We start from the raw sequence: 19,552 nt of genomic DNA, 5'->3' as shown, positions 1-19,552 counted from the left end.
TGACGTGCTTTTGAACTGCTAGGTTGGCAGGAGCAGGGACCGAGCAACGGGAGCTCACCCCGTCACGGGGATTTGAACCGCCGACCTTTTGATCGGCAAGCCCTAGGCTCTATGGTTTAACCCACAGCGCCACTAGGTACACTTCTAGTACCACAGTAATAACAGAGGTTCCAGGGATTAAACATTGGAGCTTTTGCTTGCAAGACATGTGCTCTACCCATAAGCTGCAGCCCCACCCCATCAGTCAGCCATCAGTGCTTTCCTCTCAGTGGATGCCATCTTCTGTTCCCATGGTAGCGCTTGGACCCAACGAGTCTTGGGTCACCTTACCTTTTATTGTTCAGCTTGGGAAACTTTCCTGGAATGCTGTTCATGACTGCAGACTGCAGGAAGAATTGGACTATGGCAGATACAATCACCATAAACTCTCCCAGTGTCACGGCATTTAGGTTATAGGGTTTAAGGTCATTGTCACAAAATTATAAACACTTAAATACACCTGGCAATCACACTCGGTATATGTGCAGTTGTCTGCTCACTCGTAAAACTTCCCAAAGAGTTCCTGCTTTTATACATTCCATTTCAGCGCAGACCTGGAATTGTACACTTCTCTTCAAATGAATGTGGCATTTCAAACAGAGAAAACATCTGTAGCTGGCTTTCCTCCTGAGTGGATTTTTTCAGCCATGCATAATCCCGTTTCCTGGCATTTGAGGATGATTAGTTGGATTAACAAGATGCTATCTGCTGTCACTAGCTATGGAAAGTAACCTCCTTGCAAAGATCGTAATGGCACTTGATATATCACACAGCTTTTATAGCCATCACGAGGTGTAACTGCAAGAGCCAGTTCCAAAGCAGGTTGTGTTTCAAGTCCCACAAGGCCCCTTCTTGACTTGTAAGGATTGCTGGTGGTCGAGGCCAACCATTCAGATGACTTTGACAGTGTCTCACTGGTGACCAGAAGTCACTTTGTCAAAATGACAGATGAGCTGTGCATGTAGCTTTTTCACTCTGCCACTTCGTGTGTGATGTCAGCTCTGCTCACTTGTCAAAAGTAGGTATTTTTGTTATATCCAGCAGAGCCGGTGGGGGAGGAAAAGGGAGCAAAGAAAGCACAATCTGGTTGAATAGCTCCTAGTCAACTATTATTGAGGATAATAAACTATGCTCTTTCCCCTAATCTGTTTTATGTGCTGGAGTACAGAAGTAGGAATAGGAGCTGTTTTTTTGGAAAGTCATTCTGGCCCTGCTGGGTTAAGATTTTCCAAAAGCTTATTATTATCTTCTTGGACATAATGCAATACATTTATTATTATTCCAATAAGTAAACCCATTACGGGGAACAAAACTGTTTATGTGACTTACTACTCAGTAGCAATGAATGTGGTCTATGAGCTGATGGAAGCAACCTTGTACGTTCTGGTTCTAGCACATTGCTACAAAAATAACTTTTCAAAGTTTTTTATATGATAATAATTATAACCATAGGAATTGGGTAATGCTCAAACTGGAGCTCACTGTATGAGCAACTAGGACCTGGAGGAACCACCATCCTCATTTCTTGATGAAGGCACTGGGGAGATGGCTGAGGAAGCCAAGTGTTCCCCATTGCATTTTGGTGCCCGAGACAGAGCAGCAGATCTCTGCTCCCCAAAGTCAAGATGCTTAGCACGCAATGCTGGTCAAATTATTGCATCACCTGAGCCAGAACACCCCACAAGTGACTCTGGCTTCATACACACCAACCCGTATGTATCACAAAAATGTAAGGTTCCCCCCCAATGCAGAATCATTCATGTTCATCCTTAGCATGTTGTTTTCCATCTAGATTGATTCTAGATCCTGCTGTCCACAAGGGAGGGTGTGGTTACACGAGATATGTTTGAAAACCCTGCCCTTAATTACTTCTTTTCGTCCCTGGACATTCCCCAGGTGAATGCAGAAGGAAGTGGTGCTTGCAATTTTGGCATATTCACACCCACAGTGTCACTGGGTAGGTGTGGAAACACCCTCTGTTGCTGGGACTGCCTGCATCTGTTGTCAAATGGACACGCTGCAATGGATTTTATTTTCAGAATGAAGTCAGTTTCTCAAGAGGCAGTAGCAATTGCAGCTGTATTTTACTCTTGCTGGGGTAACTGGACTAATTAAAGGCACTCGTATTTGACATAAACCACCAGCATGACTTGAAGCCACCAGTTGGGAGTATTGGTATTCATGGCAACTTTTGCACAGGCAGTGCCCCTAGGTATTGGTGCTACTCTGTAATCCACGGCTACATAATGAAAACAAACTGATTCTAACACAGTGGTACCTCTGGATGCGAACGGGATCTGTTCCAGAGCCCCATTCGCATCCTAAGTAGAATGCAACCCACGTCTGCGCGGGTCGCAATTTGCTGCGTCTGCGCGTGATGTCATTTTGAGCGTCTGCGCATGCGCGAGCGGTGAAACCTGGAAGTAATGCATTCCGTTACTTCTGGGTCGCCGTGGAGCGTAACCTGAAAACACTCAACCTGAAACATATTTAACCCAAGGTATGACTCTACGCCATGGCAGTGAAATAGGGCCAGAGCTGACTTTCCCATTGGGCTTACTGGCACACTGTGCCAGGGCGCCGGCCTCTCAGGAGCGCCCCAGTGAGTGGGGGAGCTGCACGGCTTTGCTAGCAGCCCCCCCTTTCCCTCCTGCACGCCTGCCAGCAGCGCCCCGTCAACCATATGGCTGGCGGACATGCAGCTTCCTTCCCAAGCCCCTGAGGGAGGAGAGCAATCCCTACAGAGGCTTGGAAAAAGGTCAACAACTCTGGGAAACGGGACGGGGGCGCTGGAGGGATCTTTGCACCACAGCGCCGGGTATGCTTAAGACGCCCCTGAATAGGACTAGGTCTGCAGTGTAGTTGTGAGAGGACCAACAGAGGTCTCTTGAAAGAATTGCTGGAGAGTGGGAAATAAATACCATCTGAAAATGCCAAAAGTAAGACAAATAAAATTCGACCATGTATTAAGGAGTCTTCTGGTTGCCTTTTCTGAAGGCTGTAGAGAAGATTTGTGTTTAAATATGTTAATAATGTTAGAGGATTATCATGTTTATCATAATTGCCACCAACATTCATTGGTCTTATTAGTGAAGAAAGGGTGTGATGCCACTTATTTGAATGGAAGTGCAATGTAGAAGTGATAGATTTGATCCAGTGGCTTTAGGAAATTAGGTCAGCCTTAAAGTTGTAGTATATTGCCTAAAAAGGTAGCTTTTTGGCAGACCTGCATGGATCTTGTTTTGTTTTTTCCCCAGGAAAACTGACATACCACTTTTACAACTTTGTTTACACAGGTCTGCCTAAGCTGTTTTCTCTCCTTTGTAATATTTGCTAATACGTAGCACAGGCAAGATCACAGAAAGAAAATAAAGCCAGGGTCAGCTCTTATTCTAGCTGCAAGTACTTTAAGGCAGCAGTGTCTGGAGGCCTCCTTGTTTAGATAATTTTGTAATAGAAAACAGATTGCTGCTACTTTCGTTGGGCTACTATTTTTATTTTGCTGTTGCTTTTCAAGCTATTTGGGCAGAGCTTCACAATTTTATGCAAAGGCAACAAAGAACTTCCTTGACATGTTTTTCCTTGTGTTTAAATCTGCGGTATAATTTATAACTCACTAAAACGTTTCAGTATTTCAAGGTCAGAACGGGGAGAAAAAAAGTACTGAAGAAAATAATGCCCTGGACCCAAAAAAGACACTGTAACACATACCTGCCCTTCGCATTTTAAAACTGTGGATAACACACACACATACACACACTGATGGAAAGAAAAGCATTCCCTGTTGCTTCCTCTGTCATCTGTCATATTTTTAAGAATAGAGTATCATGAGAACACTGGAGTTTGGTGATGTATTAGGGTCATATATCTCCGGAAGATCATTTCTTTAAAGCACATGAGCGGTAGAAGACATGATTCTGGCCAGACAGATCAGCAGGGGATTTTTCTTTCTTTCTTCCTTCTTCTTTAATCTAACTCTGTTTTTGTGTTATACAGAAGTGAATTTCTTCATGGGATATGACTTGTTGCAAAATAAGCTGGGAGGCCCGGTGGGCTTTGTAAACCCTTTTGAAACTGAACGGCTTCAAGGGCCGCTTTGTTCAGAGTTTTTAGTACAGGCTCCGGCCACAAGGAAGCCCAACAAGGTAATATTTGTCATGGCCCAAATCTCCAGTGTAAAGACCGTCTAAGCAGACCTTTGATATGTAGGAGAGATGGAGAAAGAGAGAGAGAGAAGAAAATCACAAGGCAGCTGCAGTGGAAGCAGTGACGGAATGAAAATGCTATGAAAAAGGTTATCATTAGGTGAAGCACAATACTGGTAGGGTAAAACTTCGGGGAACTATTCAAAGAACTCAGCAGTTTTCTTTTGTTGAGAAAACACGGGCATCCTAGAGAAATTCAGTTGTCGTATTTAGGAGAACATCTTGTTACTTTTCACTGTAGGACTGCAAACACTTTTTCTTTGCACTCAATATCAGTGGTACAGACCCCTGGGATTTTTCAGTTGTCTTGATTCTACCCAGTACCCATATATTTGACAGTGCATGGTTGCTTGTCTCACAGTGACATCAGGGAAAAGCTATAGCTCCCAACAGAGAAAGTGAGAAGGTACTATCTGGGCACAGGGCCAGTGACAGCGCAAGAGCAACTCAAATGCAACATGCATGATAAGAAAATGGACACTTTGAATGTGACATAAGCTCAGGTGTGATATGAGTTTTGTTTCTATGAAGATGTGCTTAGTTTTGAACACTCCTAGCTATAGAGAGAGAGGGCTGATTATCATAATTTCGGAGGGCTCACTACAGGCATTGGTAGGTTGGTTTTATTTTGAAAGGGAGCTCCCGATTCTTTCCACACAAAGCTGCTTCAGCAACCATTCCCTCTTTCTGTGGAACAGTGGATACTGTTGTTTTGCAGTGGATATTAGGGACCAGAAAAGTCTCAACATACTCACCAAACAAAATTTTTTCAATATTCTTTGGGGTAAACCATTGCTGTCAATGTAATATACAGTGGACGCTTGGGTTGTGAGCGTGATCCGTGCGGGATGGACTTTCGCAACCCGCAGTGTCCGCAACGGCATGTCTGTGCATGTGCGGGTTGCGATTCGGCACGTCTGCGCATGCACAAAGCACAATTTAGCGCTTCTGCGCATGCACTACCGCCGAAACCCGGAAGTAACCCATTTCGGTACTTCCAGGTTTGGGCAGTCCGCAACCTGAAAAAATGCAACCTGAAGCGTCTGTAACCTGAGGTATGAGTATAAAAACAATCCAACTTTTGTAGTATGTGTACAGTACCTTGACCTCAGAACATCCTGGTCTATGGGCAGACTGTCTTAACAGGTTTCAAATAAAATACTCAAATCAATACTATTTTTTTTAGACAAGACCCTTCATAAGTTAATTAAATTTACTAGAGGGCAATTGATAATAGCAGAAGATATTAATTTTGTAATATGCAGCAAAGCACTGCATAAAAATTCCTCTGTCCCAGTGGGAGCCTAGCAAGGCAACAAGAGTACTGCTCCACTCCTTTAACATTTGGTTGATGCATGGAGACATGTGAATCAGAGGGTCAGACACTTATTCACATATATTTTTCTGAGTTATTAGTTATATTCTCAGCTGGGCTATGTACTAATCTCTGCCCACCTAGGAACTCACATGGGCAGATAGTTATCCTTTATACAGAACATATTATGATAGAGGTGAGATTGTAGCACATATACTAAAATATATGTGGCAGCACATATACTAAAATTGGAATGATACAGAGAAGAGATTGCAAATTAAAACTAAAGGTCCATTTAATCCAGTGCGGCATCTTAATCCAGTACTACTTTTGAAACAACTCTCAGTAGAATCAATTTCAGCAGCCATAAAGGGGTGTTTTGATATAAATATAACCCCAAGAATGAGCTTCACCACAATCTGGGATGCTATAAAAGCAACAGTGAGGGGCAAAGGCATTGTAGAATCTGCTACATATAAAAGGCGGACTGATCCAATTAGGCAAGGTCTCTTACAAGAGATTGAATCCGTGGAAATAAAACACAAATGCTCTGGCTCCTCAAAGTTTTTAAGACTTTTAGATAATAAACGTAAGGAACTAGAAGCACTGGGCTCATATAAGATTGCCAAATCTCTGTTGTGTGTTAAACAGCAGTACCACGAGGCAAGCAACAAGCACTCCAAACTCTTCCACATGAATTAAAAGAGAAACAGACAGTTAATAAAATTCATTACGTGACAGAAAAGGATGTGACTATCGCATAAGATTAGTCCAAGATTAATGCTGTGTTTGCAGAGTATTACCCAAATTTGTACAGCTCAGTAAAGCCCAACAAGAATCATATAGATATGTATTTAACTGAAGCTGATATAAATCCTATCATTGAAACTTAACTTAACTTATTAAAAAATAAGTTAAATAAAAACATTTCAGAAGAAGAGATTCAGCAGGCTATGAGAAGGTTAAAACACACCAAGGCACTAGGTTCAGATGGATTACTAGCCCATTAAATATATATATATATCTGAAACCATCGAGTCCCACATTTGGCCACAGTATTAAACTCAATGTCCAGAATTACGGTATTTCCTAAATCAACATAGGCAACAAGCTGGGACACACAGACCCATTACTCTGTTAAACCACTATCAATTTTTTCCCTTTTAAATTAGCTTATTTTCTAAATGCAATGATGACTGATAATATGCATCCTGACTATGCATGTGTCATCCTACAGCAACATATTGCAGACTCTATTATTCATTATTCATTTATTAAATTTCTATACCACCCTTAATTCAAGGATCACAGGGCGGTTTACAATATAAAAGCATAAAAATACATTCCGTAGTAACAAACCAGTTTAAAAGGTCATAGATCATTTAATTAGCCAAAGGCCTGGGGAAAAATGAATGTTTTTGCCTGGTACCTAGAGATATCTAATGAAGGCGCCAGACAAGCCGCCCTGGGGAGAGCATATTACCCAAATGGAGCCACCCACTCTTGTGCTGCCACGTTCTGGGCCTCTCACGGAGAAGACACATGAAGAAGGGCCTCCAATGATGATTGCAGGGTCCAGGTCGGTTCATATGGGGAGAGGCAGATCTTGAGGTTTTGGTGTTCTGAGCTGCTTAAGACGTTATAAGTCAAAACCAGCACTTTGAATTGGACCTGGAAACTAATTGGCAGTCGGTGCATTAGGAGGCTTTGAATATCACAGGAGATACTACGTGTAAGAAATGAACATGCTATTGATGCCCAGTATTTTAAAAACTGTAATGCTGCTGTCAATTAGGCCATTGTCTTATAACAGCAGTCTCCCACCTAAACAATAAAAATTTGGCTCTAATGCCCACCAATGCTATGGAGGCAGAGCTGCAAAGATTCTGGCTAACTGTTCACCAGGAACTTAAAAAAATATATATACAAGACAGAATACAGTGGTGCCTCGCAAGACGAAAAGAATCCGTTCTGTGATTCTCTTCGTCTAGCAGTTTTGTCGTCTTGCGAAGCAAGCCCATTGAAGGATTAGCGCTATTAGCGCTATTAGCGGCTTTTAGCGGCTTATCGGATCAGCTGATCAGCTGATAAGCGGCTTAGCGGCTTAGAAAAAGGGCGGGGGGAAGGGGGGAAAAACCCGCAGGAACTCACAAGACATTTTCGTCTTGCGAAGCAAGCCCATAGGAGATTCGTTTTGCGAAGCACCTCCAAAACGGAAAACTCTTTCGTCTAGCGAGTTTTCCGCCTTGCGAGGCATTCGTCTTGCGGGGCACCACTGTATTATTTTTGTCAGCAGAGCTTTGGTCATTACATTTGTTTATGGGACCAAATAATAAATTTAAATTTAAAGACTTGATGAACTTTATTCTGGTAGCAGCTGGGCACTGAATAATACAAAGATGGAAATGGTTTGGATACTGGTGCCTGGCTAAGGAATGTTTGCTTGATTTCGATTTCTGAAAAGATTAAGCGCAGTATCAGGCTCCTGCAGGGAAAAGAGAAACTTTCTATGCTACCTGACATTTTATATATACATATAAAAATCACATATATAATGTCTGCAGCAGCAGCAGCAGAAATTTGGACAGCATGAGTCTACGGTTGGTGGCAATGATAACTATATTTTATGTCTTCTCCCCCCCTCCCCAATATATCTACTTACCCTTGGTGCCTTGAATAGATGGGGTTTGTTCTTTGTTTTGCTGTTGTTCTATTTGCTATATTTAATAAAATAATTTCCATGGTCTTTCAAGCTGTACTCTGGTAGAGGCAAAAGTAGCCTCTTGTAGGCATAGCTAGCAACAGATGTGTACATTTTGGTGCGACTTCCACAAGTATCTACTGTACGGTGTCAGTGGTAACATACTTTCACCTTGGTGCTCAAACGATTTATTGCTGACATTTGTTTGCTGCCCCATAACATAACATTGTCTGGATGACTTGCAATCAAAGCAAAACAGAAAGTCGCTTTTTAAAATGGAGGAACTCTGTAAGTATAACAAAACGGAAGCTGCTACATCCCAAAAGTTGTTTTAAAAACAAAACAGAACAGAGGCTCACGTTATCAAAGTGAATTGAAGAGCCTGGGCAGAATGGCCTTTACTTGGCATCAGAACATGCATATATCTACATATATATCTCAAGGACCGCCTCTTTCCATATGAACCCAGCCCAGTGGTGTAGCGTGGGGGGTGCAGGGGGGGCCGGCCACACCGGGCACAACATCTGGGGGTTAGGGTTAGGGGGCGCAAATCCACGGGTTAGGGGGCGCAAATTACTTGCCTTGCCCCGGATGCTGACAACCCACGCTACGCCACTGACCCAGCCAGACCCTGAAATCATCTTCTGAGGCCCTGCTTCATGTGCCTCCTCCATTCGAGGTCCGGAGGGTGGCAAGACAAGAACAGGGCCTTTTCTGCAGTGGCTTCCCATTTTAGGAATGCTCTCCCTAGAGAGGTTTGGCTGGTGCCTTCATTATACACCTTTAGGCGACAGGCAAAAACTTTCTTCTTCAACCAGGCCTTTGGCTGATTGACTTCCAATGTGATTTTAAACTGTGTTGGGGGGGTTATTGGGTTGTTTTTTGTTTTATTATGTATTTGGTGTTTTTGTATTGTGATTTTATGTTGTAACCGCCCTGAGACCTGCGGGTATTGGGTGGTATACAAATTTAATAAATAAAAATAAAATAAGAATACATGTGCCTATTAATTTATTTTTTAAGTTTTTTTAACCAACCCTAAGTTTTTATTGTGAGTGAAACTGCTTAAACCATAAACAGCTTTGATCCATTGAGGTGAATGAGGGGAAAGCAGTGGCAATTAGGGAAACAGAGCAAAACATATGTTTAATATAATGGACTCCCATCCCATCAAACTATTGTATTTAAATGGGGGTATAGTGCCCCCTTCTCTCTCTGTCATTTTTGCACCAGTACAAGCACACACATTTATTTCTTTAGTACAAGGGCCATATCCTACAGACTGAAAGACTCAGGTGTGCAGCTGAGTGCAGGATAAAATTTGTTTAAGCATCAGGCATACCACAGGAAGTGATTGTTTGGCCTTTAGGGAGTGGTGTGAACTGCTTATATAACTTGGTGGCAGGATGAAAATTTGCAGTGTAAATTATGTAGGGTCTTTGTGCAAGCTCAAACCTTTGCTTTGATTAATATCTCCTTTGGGTCAGGGTGGAATGCCAAAGGGAGTAATAGATGTTGGCAGAGACCCCTCGTAGCCGATCTGTAACACCATCCATACTTAGTATCAACAATGCCCTGCTGCTGTGGGCACTGTGGTCCTTTCAGCCTGCAAGATTCAGGGCCAGTTTTGGCATGGATGCAGCAGTGCTTTTGGAACGGTTCCAGCTGAGATGCGCATATAGCAAACGCAATGTCGGAACCGAGAATTCACTGAATTTACTTTAAAGGAAAGATTCGTCGGCACGATTCAGCATGGGGCTGGTACCGTGGCAAAGTTGACTTCACTATGCAAGGAGTTACACAAGAAGAGCACAAAAGTGACGTTTTTCTTCACCACTTGACGTGCCTTCAGGTGGTTACAACAACATGAAGCAGGACCTCAAGGATAGCTTGGGCAGGTCCTGAGGCAAAGATGTTTAGGCTGAACAGAGATTTATCCACCCACCCATTCATATTTGTAAAATGTAGACATCTAACATGCTGTAAATTGCTTAGAGACCTTTGGGTAGCAAGCAACTAGCAAGTCTAAATAATAGTAGATTAGCAAATGCAATAAATGATATAAGCCTAGGCTTGTACAAAATGCTTCATGTGCAGTGTGTGAGCATGAAGATTCCTCTTGTGCTCTTTAGAATACATACCCATGTGAAATGACCCAATGAGATCTTCAACGCTATCCAGAATTTTGAGCATATGTAACAAAGGGTAGATTATGTGTTTTCCAGATTTATTGAAGTGGCACAGGAGAAATATTTTGAAAAGCTGCATGACACTGAAAATACAATACAAGGCTGTTGAAAACATCTTTTCAAAACAAGAAGAATAAGAAAACACAGCTGGAATGTAACACTGGAAGTGAAATTAGCATCTTGAGAATTAGCATCTGTGCTCGTTGTACAGGCTGTTTTCCCTCTGCACCTTATAATCAAACCTTAGGCTCAGAACACAGCAAGTCAAGTTATTCTAGAGTGCTCCCCACATTCCCAAAAGAAAGCACAGCTCCTGTTCCAAGCCACATGCCTGTTGAAGAAAGCAATTCTTAAGAGTGGTTGATAGTTTCTTTTTTCTTTCTTTTAGCTGAGACGCAATAGGGAATCCTGTTGGAATTTTGGCAGCTGACCTAAAACTGTGGTTTGGAACAGATCCTGTTCCAGGTCTTTGCCAAACATTTTCGATTAAAAAAAAACTTTTCATGTTGGCATTTTATTTTACTATACCATATGACTTAAGGATTTTTTTTATTATTATTCCTGATATGATTTGTCATTATAATGGGCCTTTTATACACAGAGCTCTTTGATGGTAGGTAAAATATAGGCCATGCTTTGGGGATGAATAAATTATTGGTGAGGCAAGATTGCAGAACAGGCAACATTGAAGTCAGCCTCTGTTAGGTTTGTCTGCCTTGTGAATGACTTGACGCAAACTTTGATTACCACAGAAAATGAAATTTCAGTCCAGTAATTCATGATAAGTAAAAGAAACTGGCTTCTAACGAAGTGATCAGATCTCTCTTGTTCATTATGTATGTCAAAGTTTGTTGCTGGGTTGCATCTCTGACATCCTAGAGCTGCACTCTAGCATAACCAAGAAATTCAGCAAAGAAGGAAGCTCTGTGGATAGAAATGAGCTTATATCTCAGGGCCTCCTGTGTAACAAAGTGAATGGGGTACAAATTGGCAGAGATTTAAAAACCTGCTTTCTTGTAAGAAAGGGGTGTCAGCAGAACTAAGGGGGTATGTGTAACCTTCACCCCAATAAGTATTCATGAATAAACTTATTTACTTGCATAGGGTATTCTTCTTCTTCTTCTTCCTTCTTCTTTGGCGATCACTCGTAGCCGAGTAAGATTGTCTTCCATAAACACGGTTTTAACAATGAGTCCGTAAGTGACTATGGAGGCCAATTCTGGATCCACACATACTTCCACAGTGGGGACATTGGTTTCCGGGCGGGAGTTGATCACGATGTGGCTTTGCCAAGCATACCTTCCTCTTAGCACATTTCTCCTTTGCATCCTGAGTTTGAGTGTCTTCAAAGCCTATGACACCTTTGGTAAAGGCTGTTCTCCAGTTGGAGCACTCATAGGCAAGTGTTTATACTACATTTTTTTTTAGATTTGCCTTGAGAGAGTCTTTAAACCTCTTTTGTTGACCACCAGCATTACGCTTTCCATTTTTAAGTTCGGAATAGAGTAGTTGCTTTGGAAGACGATAATCAGGCATCCGCACAACATGACCAGTCCCAACGAAGTTGATGTTGAAGAATCATTGCTTCAACACTGGTGATCTTTGCTTCTTCCAGTACACTGGTATTAGCTTGCCTGTCTTCCCAAGTGATGTGTAAAATTTTTCAGAGACACCGTTGATGGAATCTTTCGAGGAGCTGGAGTTTATTCATTGATATGGACCTGGTTGGGGAAGGAATGTATATTTGTGAACAAAGCACAGATGTGCATTTTGTTCCCTAGCTGTCTATGGGAGCTCCTTCACACTCCTTATCTCTGAAAATGGTAGTTCTTTTGCTAATTTTACAGAAGAAATTGTTCTGATCCTCTCAGCCATTGGCTGGGCTGCTGCGAGACTATGGAATGTTCTTAAACATTTTAATTGCTGAGAGGGAGAGCTTAGTGATAGGTAGTTGACGAAACAATGCCGCTTCTGTGGACAAATTGGAAGACTAATTTGGTTGACTGAAACCTTGCACAGGGCTTCAGGATAGGTGTGTCTGCTAGGTGGAATATGTAAGGGGAGGGACTGACAACAGCAAGAATGCTGGAGTAGTTGAGAAACTATGTGAAATAAGGCCAGGAATGAGGGCAACTCAAGAGAAATGAAGTTCCTAATACCTGAGAGAAGTGGCAGAAAGTATTTGCAGTATTCTCAGAAGTGGGGGCTTTAAGGGAAAGATAAGTAGAAGGGTTGGATGAGAAAACAAGTTGGAGAAACAGGAGGACTCTAAGAAAGCAGAGAGGAAGAAACTAAAGAGGTAATTTACAGAGATAAGAGTGGGAAACAATCAGGAAGGTGGGATGGGGTGAGGTGGGAGCTGTATGTATTGATTTGAAAATCTCTAGGTGTAGGCCTTTAGTAGATAGAATTATCCAATTGACTCTTCTGAGTAACCCCAAATTCCTTATTTTCAGGCAAGTCTGAGATTCTAGGATAAGCCCTGAATGTCTGGCCAAGTAATCATAGTGTAATTGCATCAATTGTCACTCTGCATTGGTTTTAGAAACACTATCTTACTCTCCCACCCACCACTTCCCACCCCATCCTGACTGTACCCTGCAGAATTATCAGGGAAGTTCTCTTGCACAAGCCACAATGAAGTCAGCGGGAGGTTCTCAGGAACCCACTACTATACCATGCACAGCAACTGTTAAATTCAGAGGGAGATCCATAGTGTCCTCAGGTTTCTTTTTTAAAAAAACCATCCATGGTCTAATATTTATGATCTCTCCCGGTGTTTATGCATGAAAACTAAATTTAAAAAACACCCAGATGTGAATCTGTAAACCATCTGTTTAAAATAACTGTTGTGCATGACTGTAATTACATATTATTTATTATGAATCTTGGGATCCTATTATGGATTTTGCCTGACTCCTAGCTTTATGATTTATAAAATGGTTTATATATTTATGAGCAATATGTCTCTTCTGTACTCACGGATGCCAAAAGTACACTGCTGTCCTTTTTTTTTTTAATGACAAAAGAGGGAGAAAATCCTCTCCTCCTTGCCGTATTAAAAAGTTGGCTTCCGAAAGTTGCAGTCAGGCGAGGTCCCCCCCCCCCCCTTTGAAGGAGCATTATCAACAGATCTGTGAGCTTTCAACAGCTTCTGAAGCACACTGTAGACAATGTATAAAGAGTTTTGGCTGTATTGGCTTTTCTTTATTTTTGTCCCTTTTTTGTTTCGAGTTAATGGCTGGAAGAAAGTATTGAAATGATGCACTTTATGGTTAAAGAAACAACTGGAAGCAACAGATTTCCCAGTTAACGCTTATTTGACCTAGTTACTCTACTCCCCCTCTTGTCCCCTACAAAGAACAAGACGGATTTCACTAGACTAGTGGCACCACTTAAGAGTGAAATTTTGGGAGGCAGATTAAAACAAAAAGCAACAGAATTGTTCCTTGTTTGATGAGGTTTTATCTTCTTTCCTTACAATCCATACAGGGCCTCGGAGACCTGCCTTTTACAACAGTAGACTACAATAGACCAAACAATGATTTACCAACTCTGCTTAATCTGAGGGGCAAGATAAAAAAAGGGGAGGGGTGGAATGATTATACAGAGAAATGTCCTTTTCCTCCACATCAAGTTTTACTGTTCATGACATTTCTGAAGATATAGGCTACATGGTATGAATCATGTTAGACCATAACACTTTTCAAAGGAATATTCTGGAATGGTTTAAGGGTCATATCTAGCTGGAGCAGAAAGCAGGCACAACTCCAAAGGTTTCAGTGGAATTACACATGCTTGTTTTAAGAGATGAATATTCAGCAGATCTTTTGAAGTATAGAATAGGTAATGCAATATCTTCCTTGAGCCAACTGTGTGCTGGCAGAGAATCATGCAAGTTTTCGACCTGTATAGACCTCTTCATCAGGCAGACAGCTTTTTGTTTTGCTTTTTACCTCTATTATAAAACAATGCTCCATTACGTCTGGAACTTTGACAGATCCTTTTGGCCAGAAAGGAATGGTAAAATAGTACATTGGCTAAGACCACAATTTTGTATGCAAACCTTTGAGCTACACAGGACATTTCCTTGTGCTGGATGTTTCAGTTAATTTGAAGCGACTGAAAAATTCACTTGTAACCTGGAGGGAAGGAGTGTGAGTTGGCCATGGGGTGAGGTGGGGTGACACCCAGGTAGTAGCGGATGCATAATTAGGGCTTAGGCTGGACTGGGAATTGATTTGCAAAAGAAGTGGGTGGTGAGAAGAGACTTGAAAGAGGAGGGGAGGGAGTAGAACAATTGCATGGATATTAAAGTGGGAGAATGAGACAAAGGAGAAGGCTTGGGGTTTTCCCCCATATGAGTTTTTCATACAGCAATTCTAAGTGAACAGTTGTGATAGCATCCTGTGTTTTGTTTTCATGGTAGTGCCTCTATTTCAGGGTACAGAAGGGAATTGCTAAATGATTCAGGTCAGGCGAAAGCAAATACAGTACCTCTTCACACAATGCATGGTTAAACTATGGAATTTGCTCCCACAATACAGGATTAGAAAAATATGTGGAGGATAAGGCTATCAGTGGATACTAGACATGATGGGTATGCTCTGTCTGGACGAGATAACTGTTAGGTGGCTTTGTAGCTGGTTGACTCATTCATCGACATCCTAGGAGAAAAGTGGCAAGTGGGGTGATAGAGGGTTCTGTCCTGGGCTAATTGTTCTTCAACATATCTTTATAAAGGACTTGGATGAAGGTCTTGAAGGGATACTCATCAAATTTGCAGATGGCACCAAAATGGAGGGGTAGACAATGCTGCTGAAGACAGAATTTGGATTCAGTATGACAAAAAGATTGGAGAACTGGGCCAAAACTAGCAAAATGAATTTCAGTAGGGATAAATGCCAGGTTCTGTACTTAGGCAAGAATAACCAGCTGCACCAATATAAGATGGGGGGCACCTGACTTGCCAGTAATAGATGTAAAAAAGCTTTAGAGGTCTTAGACTACAAGCTTAATCTCTCTGCCCTTCTTTCTTAAATGCTGCCCCATTAAAAGACAAATTTTGGCCCTGACATTACTTAGCCAGTTTCCTAAATGTACACTGTGCTTCCACTGAGCCGATTCGGAAGTGCAGGGAAGCTTGTATTGGTGAGCTGGAGTCCACGTAACCCAGATTTATGACTAAGTGTTTGCAATTGTATACTTGTGCAAAAGAGCCAGAATAACACAGGACTGAATCATTCTGACAATAGACAGTATTCTTACAGCAGCTGATCCTCTGCTTGAGAACTCAAATTCTTCCTGCTCATACTTTATAGTCACTGCAGTTGAAATAATTGCAGATTTGGCTTGGTGAGGGAATAATGAATCATAGCTTATAACAAAACATTGTCTGCACTTACTGCAGAAGGAATAAGATGGCGTAGGCTGGTTGGGAAGATACACCCCCGCCTTTTAAAAGCCCAAATCTCCCCACTTTGAGCTAACCTTTAAACGTACCTTGGCTTGGGCCTTAGGAAACAATGAAGCTCAGAGCCTCTTCATGACTTCATTTTATGATTGACATTCTTCCTTCCCCTTTGATTTCCCCCTCCTTTTGGGGGTCTCTAATTATGCCATATGATCTGCTAAGTGGACGGTGGCATCTGGCAAATGAGCTTCTGTGTCATGTAATGGACCAAACCAGTAATTATAGGTGGGGCTTTACGCAGAGCCCCCCCCCACTTTGCTGTGTTTAAGGAAGGAATTTCCAGTAGTAAAATGTTCTTTCCAAAAAAATAAATGGTGCAAGGCTAGGGTGGGGCCGAGTGGTAGGAGATGCTTGAAGATCAGAAGATTGTCACCCATCAGTTTTGTTATTTATTACCAGTATTACTACCTTCACTCAGTTTTTCTTACTGGAAGCAAGCTGAATCGCAGCAAGAAGTGCTCTCACACTGCTGCAGCCATGTAGCCTTGAATCAGGTCTTGTACTGACAGTTTGAGATCAGTTATTTAATTTTTTTTGTTAATGTAAGGGGCACAATTCAGGTGAAATTGAAACACAAAATTAAGAATGAGAACGGGCACACCCCTTTCTGTTTCTGTAGTGCCCTGACCTGCTTGCAGTGGTTGTTTGCAAGAGGAAGGAGAAGCCAGTTCATTAGGGGGTTTAGGGTATCTTACTTCCCATCATCTTCCTTCCCAGTCCAGTGCTGTGATGAGTAGAAAATTAGCGCTCTCTTCTCTTCCAGTCCCTGAAGATCAGAGAGAGCCATGTCCTGCTAGGCTGTAGAGAATGTGCAGAGTGATCATACAAGCTAGAGTGGCTCCTGCTTTCACTTGTCCATGGCTGTTTCTACCATGTGGCCCTGGGAGGGTTGGCCAACAGCCAATGTGGCCCCCAGTCTGAAAAAGCTTAGTCACTCCTAATTTAAACCAGTGAGACTTGAAAGGGCATAATGTTTATTTGACCATGCATTTATTTAAAGAACTTTTCCCTTCTTCTCACCATTGCTGCTGCCTGTGTTCCCTGGATTGTGTCTTTGGTTTGCAGTTTTATTGTTTGTTAGAAAGAAAGAAGTTCATTGAAGCCATCTTTGTCTTTATTTGGTTTGGAAATTCAGACTTTCTTTTTTTTTTAACTAACTCTACTATGCAAACCTGTTGAATAGTCGTGGCTAAATATTTTTGTTCGCACAAGGAAGTCCAATGCCAGGTATTCTGAAGTCCCAGCTATAGTTTACACAAATATTATCATTTCTACAGTATACCAAAAAGTAACATTAGTATGAAACGAGTCACATGTTTCCTTTGGCATAACTTTATCTAGATTCAGTATCCTTTTTAAAGTTGCCACCACTCCCCCTTTCTCCCCAGTTTTTCAACTCCCTGCTGATGCGTTTGTGTCGCAAGAGGGAACGCATCTCTGTATGAAGAAGGGGTATAATGTCCTCTCTGTATCCCAAAGATTCCTTGTGGAGCAGAGGGAAGATTTTCTGAATCTGACTTCATGGCGTGCTACCTTATTGGGAGAAAATGGAGACTGATGCTGTTATTTTGCTCTCCTCTTTTCCTCCCCACAGAACAAGGAAGTGACATGCAAACGAGAGAAGTGCCCAGTGCTTTCTAAGGAGTGTGCTCTGGTCATAAAGCAGAGAGGGATGTGCTGCGAGCGATGTAAAGGTGCAGTGGACTTCATGCTTATCTCTCAGTTGTTATTTTTTAAAAGTTATTGCATATATATTTGACAGAATAAAGCCCAAAGCTCTACAGAATTTGCCCACACAGAAACACACCCAGCAGTAGACAGAAAGGTGGAACTGTGTCTTTCACCCAGCCCTTGTCCAGCTGAGTCACGACAGCATCCCAGGGTGGGAAGGAGCGGTGGTGACGCAGCAGCAGTGGCAAGGTCAGCATGGTGCAAACCTGTCGGCAAAGCCAATCCGGTGCTCCTTGCCACCACACTCCTCCTTTTCTTCCTGGTATGCTGCAGAAATTGGACTGGATGGAGATAAGGGTGCGCCGCAGCCCCAACCTTGCTGCGCACTGTGGCGCAACCACTGCAAACGAGTTTGTTCATTCACCTGCCTTTTAACTAACAGGAGGCATGAAAATGATAAATCAATACCTTCCCACTAATTGTTAAAGTGGTGCCAACCATTCCCTCAGTCCACACTTGTCTGTTATTGTTGGCATTACTGTTGCTGGTGTTATTGCAGCATGCATTGTCTCTTTGAGCTGGTTCTCACAACGTTGGTAAGCCAAACTATGGCTTAGTGAGACCTTCCATTTTCTTGCTGCAGTGCTCAACAACTGATATCAAAATGGCTATGCTGGCTGGAGTTGATGGGAGTTGTAGTCCAGAACATTAAGGGGGAAGCAAGTTGGGGAAGGTAACAAGTTAAAAGCATCACTTGCTGTTAGTAGCAGCAATTTATTGTTCACTGTTACTTGTTGTTAGAACAAAAAGTGTAGTTTATTTATCAATAGGTTTGATGCTTCTGTAATAACAATTACTGGTCATTGACCATAATAAAGCGATAAGATACAGAAACAGTTCATTTTGTTGGCCAATCAATTAAATTATCTTTGAGAGTTCTAATGAATCACTACAACTTTTAACAGCGCTAGGTCAGATTTCCAGAAATGTCTATGATTCACTGAACATTTTTCACTGCGTATTTGAAGGATTGCATTTAAAAGAAAAGGGCACGTTTTAAATAGAAAAGCAGTGAGAGTAATGTAGGATAAATCTGTTTTAAATAGAAAAACAACAAAAAGTTTTCTGACAAGTGCTCCAGACATGCATGGAGTAACTTAAAGGGGGGTATGTTGATGGGGATCTCTGAACCCCACAACCAACACAAACATAATATCAATATACAGGGGGGAAACACAAGAGAAAGAAAACAGAATATGCTATAATTCTGACAAAACAGATGTGGTGGATATGGATGTGTATTTTTCCTTGATGAATAAAAGCATTTGATGGCTGATATGTTTATGCACTTTTTCTGGCATGCAGCCTTGTTTTTCTGAGTGTGTGCCCTGCTAGACCAACCTGAATCCACCAATTTATATAAAATGCTGGCTTTAAATCAAACCTACAGTTTGTGGCAGCACCTTTTAAGAAATATGTAAACTGAAATTGCATACATTTAAAATTTACTAATGGGTCTCACCCTGGCTGTTGATATAGCCTGTATTCATGTACCTTTAATATCTCTGGGTATTGGTTGCTCCCATTTATTAATTGGGCCCTAAGCATCACACCACATTGAAATTATGTCTTGCTAATCAGATGCTTCATACGTTCAACTTACTATATATCTCCTTTTTTATTGAAAGCATTTATATCTTGCTTGTATTATGCAACCCAAAAGAAGTTGGTATAATCCATCAGTGACTCAATTATATTATGGATTTTGCCAGTTCTGGGTGTTTCCATGCAGAAACATGTAAGCTATCTGTTCCCATTCTTCAGTGTAGTCGCGTGTTTACAAGAGGGGTGGCCTTCTGGATGTTGCTGAACAACAACTCCCACCATCCTTGGTCATTGGGCACACTGATTGAGGCTGCTGGGAGTTGTAGTAAGCAACATCTGGAGAGCCTTAGATTA

At 41.8% G+C, this 19,552-nt stretch overlaps 1 protein-coding gene across 1 annotated transcript in view; it reads left to right on the top strand.

Annotated features, from left to right (window-relative positions):
• BMPER (BMP binding endothelial regulator) overlaps positions 1-19,552 on the top strand; it is a 166,405-nt gene that overhangs the window by 15,179 nt on the left and 131,674 nt on the right. The window contains exon 3 of the mRNA XM_082192843.1: positions 17,517-17,616. Within this exon, the coding sequence (XP_082048969.1) occupies positions 17,517-17,616 (100 nt within the window). The remainder of the gene's footprint in view (positions 1-17,516; positions 17,617-19,552) is intronic.

This window comes from Podarcis vaucheri (genome assembly GCF_965113315.1).
Source record: "Podarcis vaucheri genome assembly, chromosome: 12".
In the NCBI taxonomy this organism is placed as follows: Eukaryota; Metazoa; Chordata; class Lepidosauria; order Squamata; family Lacertidae; genus Podarcis; species Podarcis vaucheri.
The sequence above is the reverse complement of the archived record's forward strand: the minus strand, read 5'-3'. Positions and strand labels throughout refer to the sequence as shown.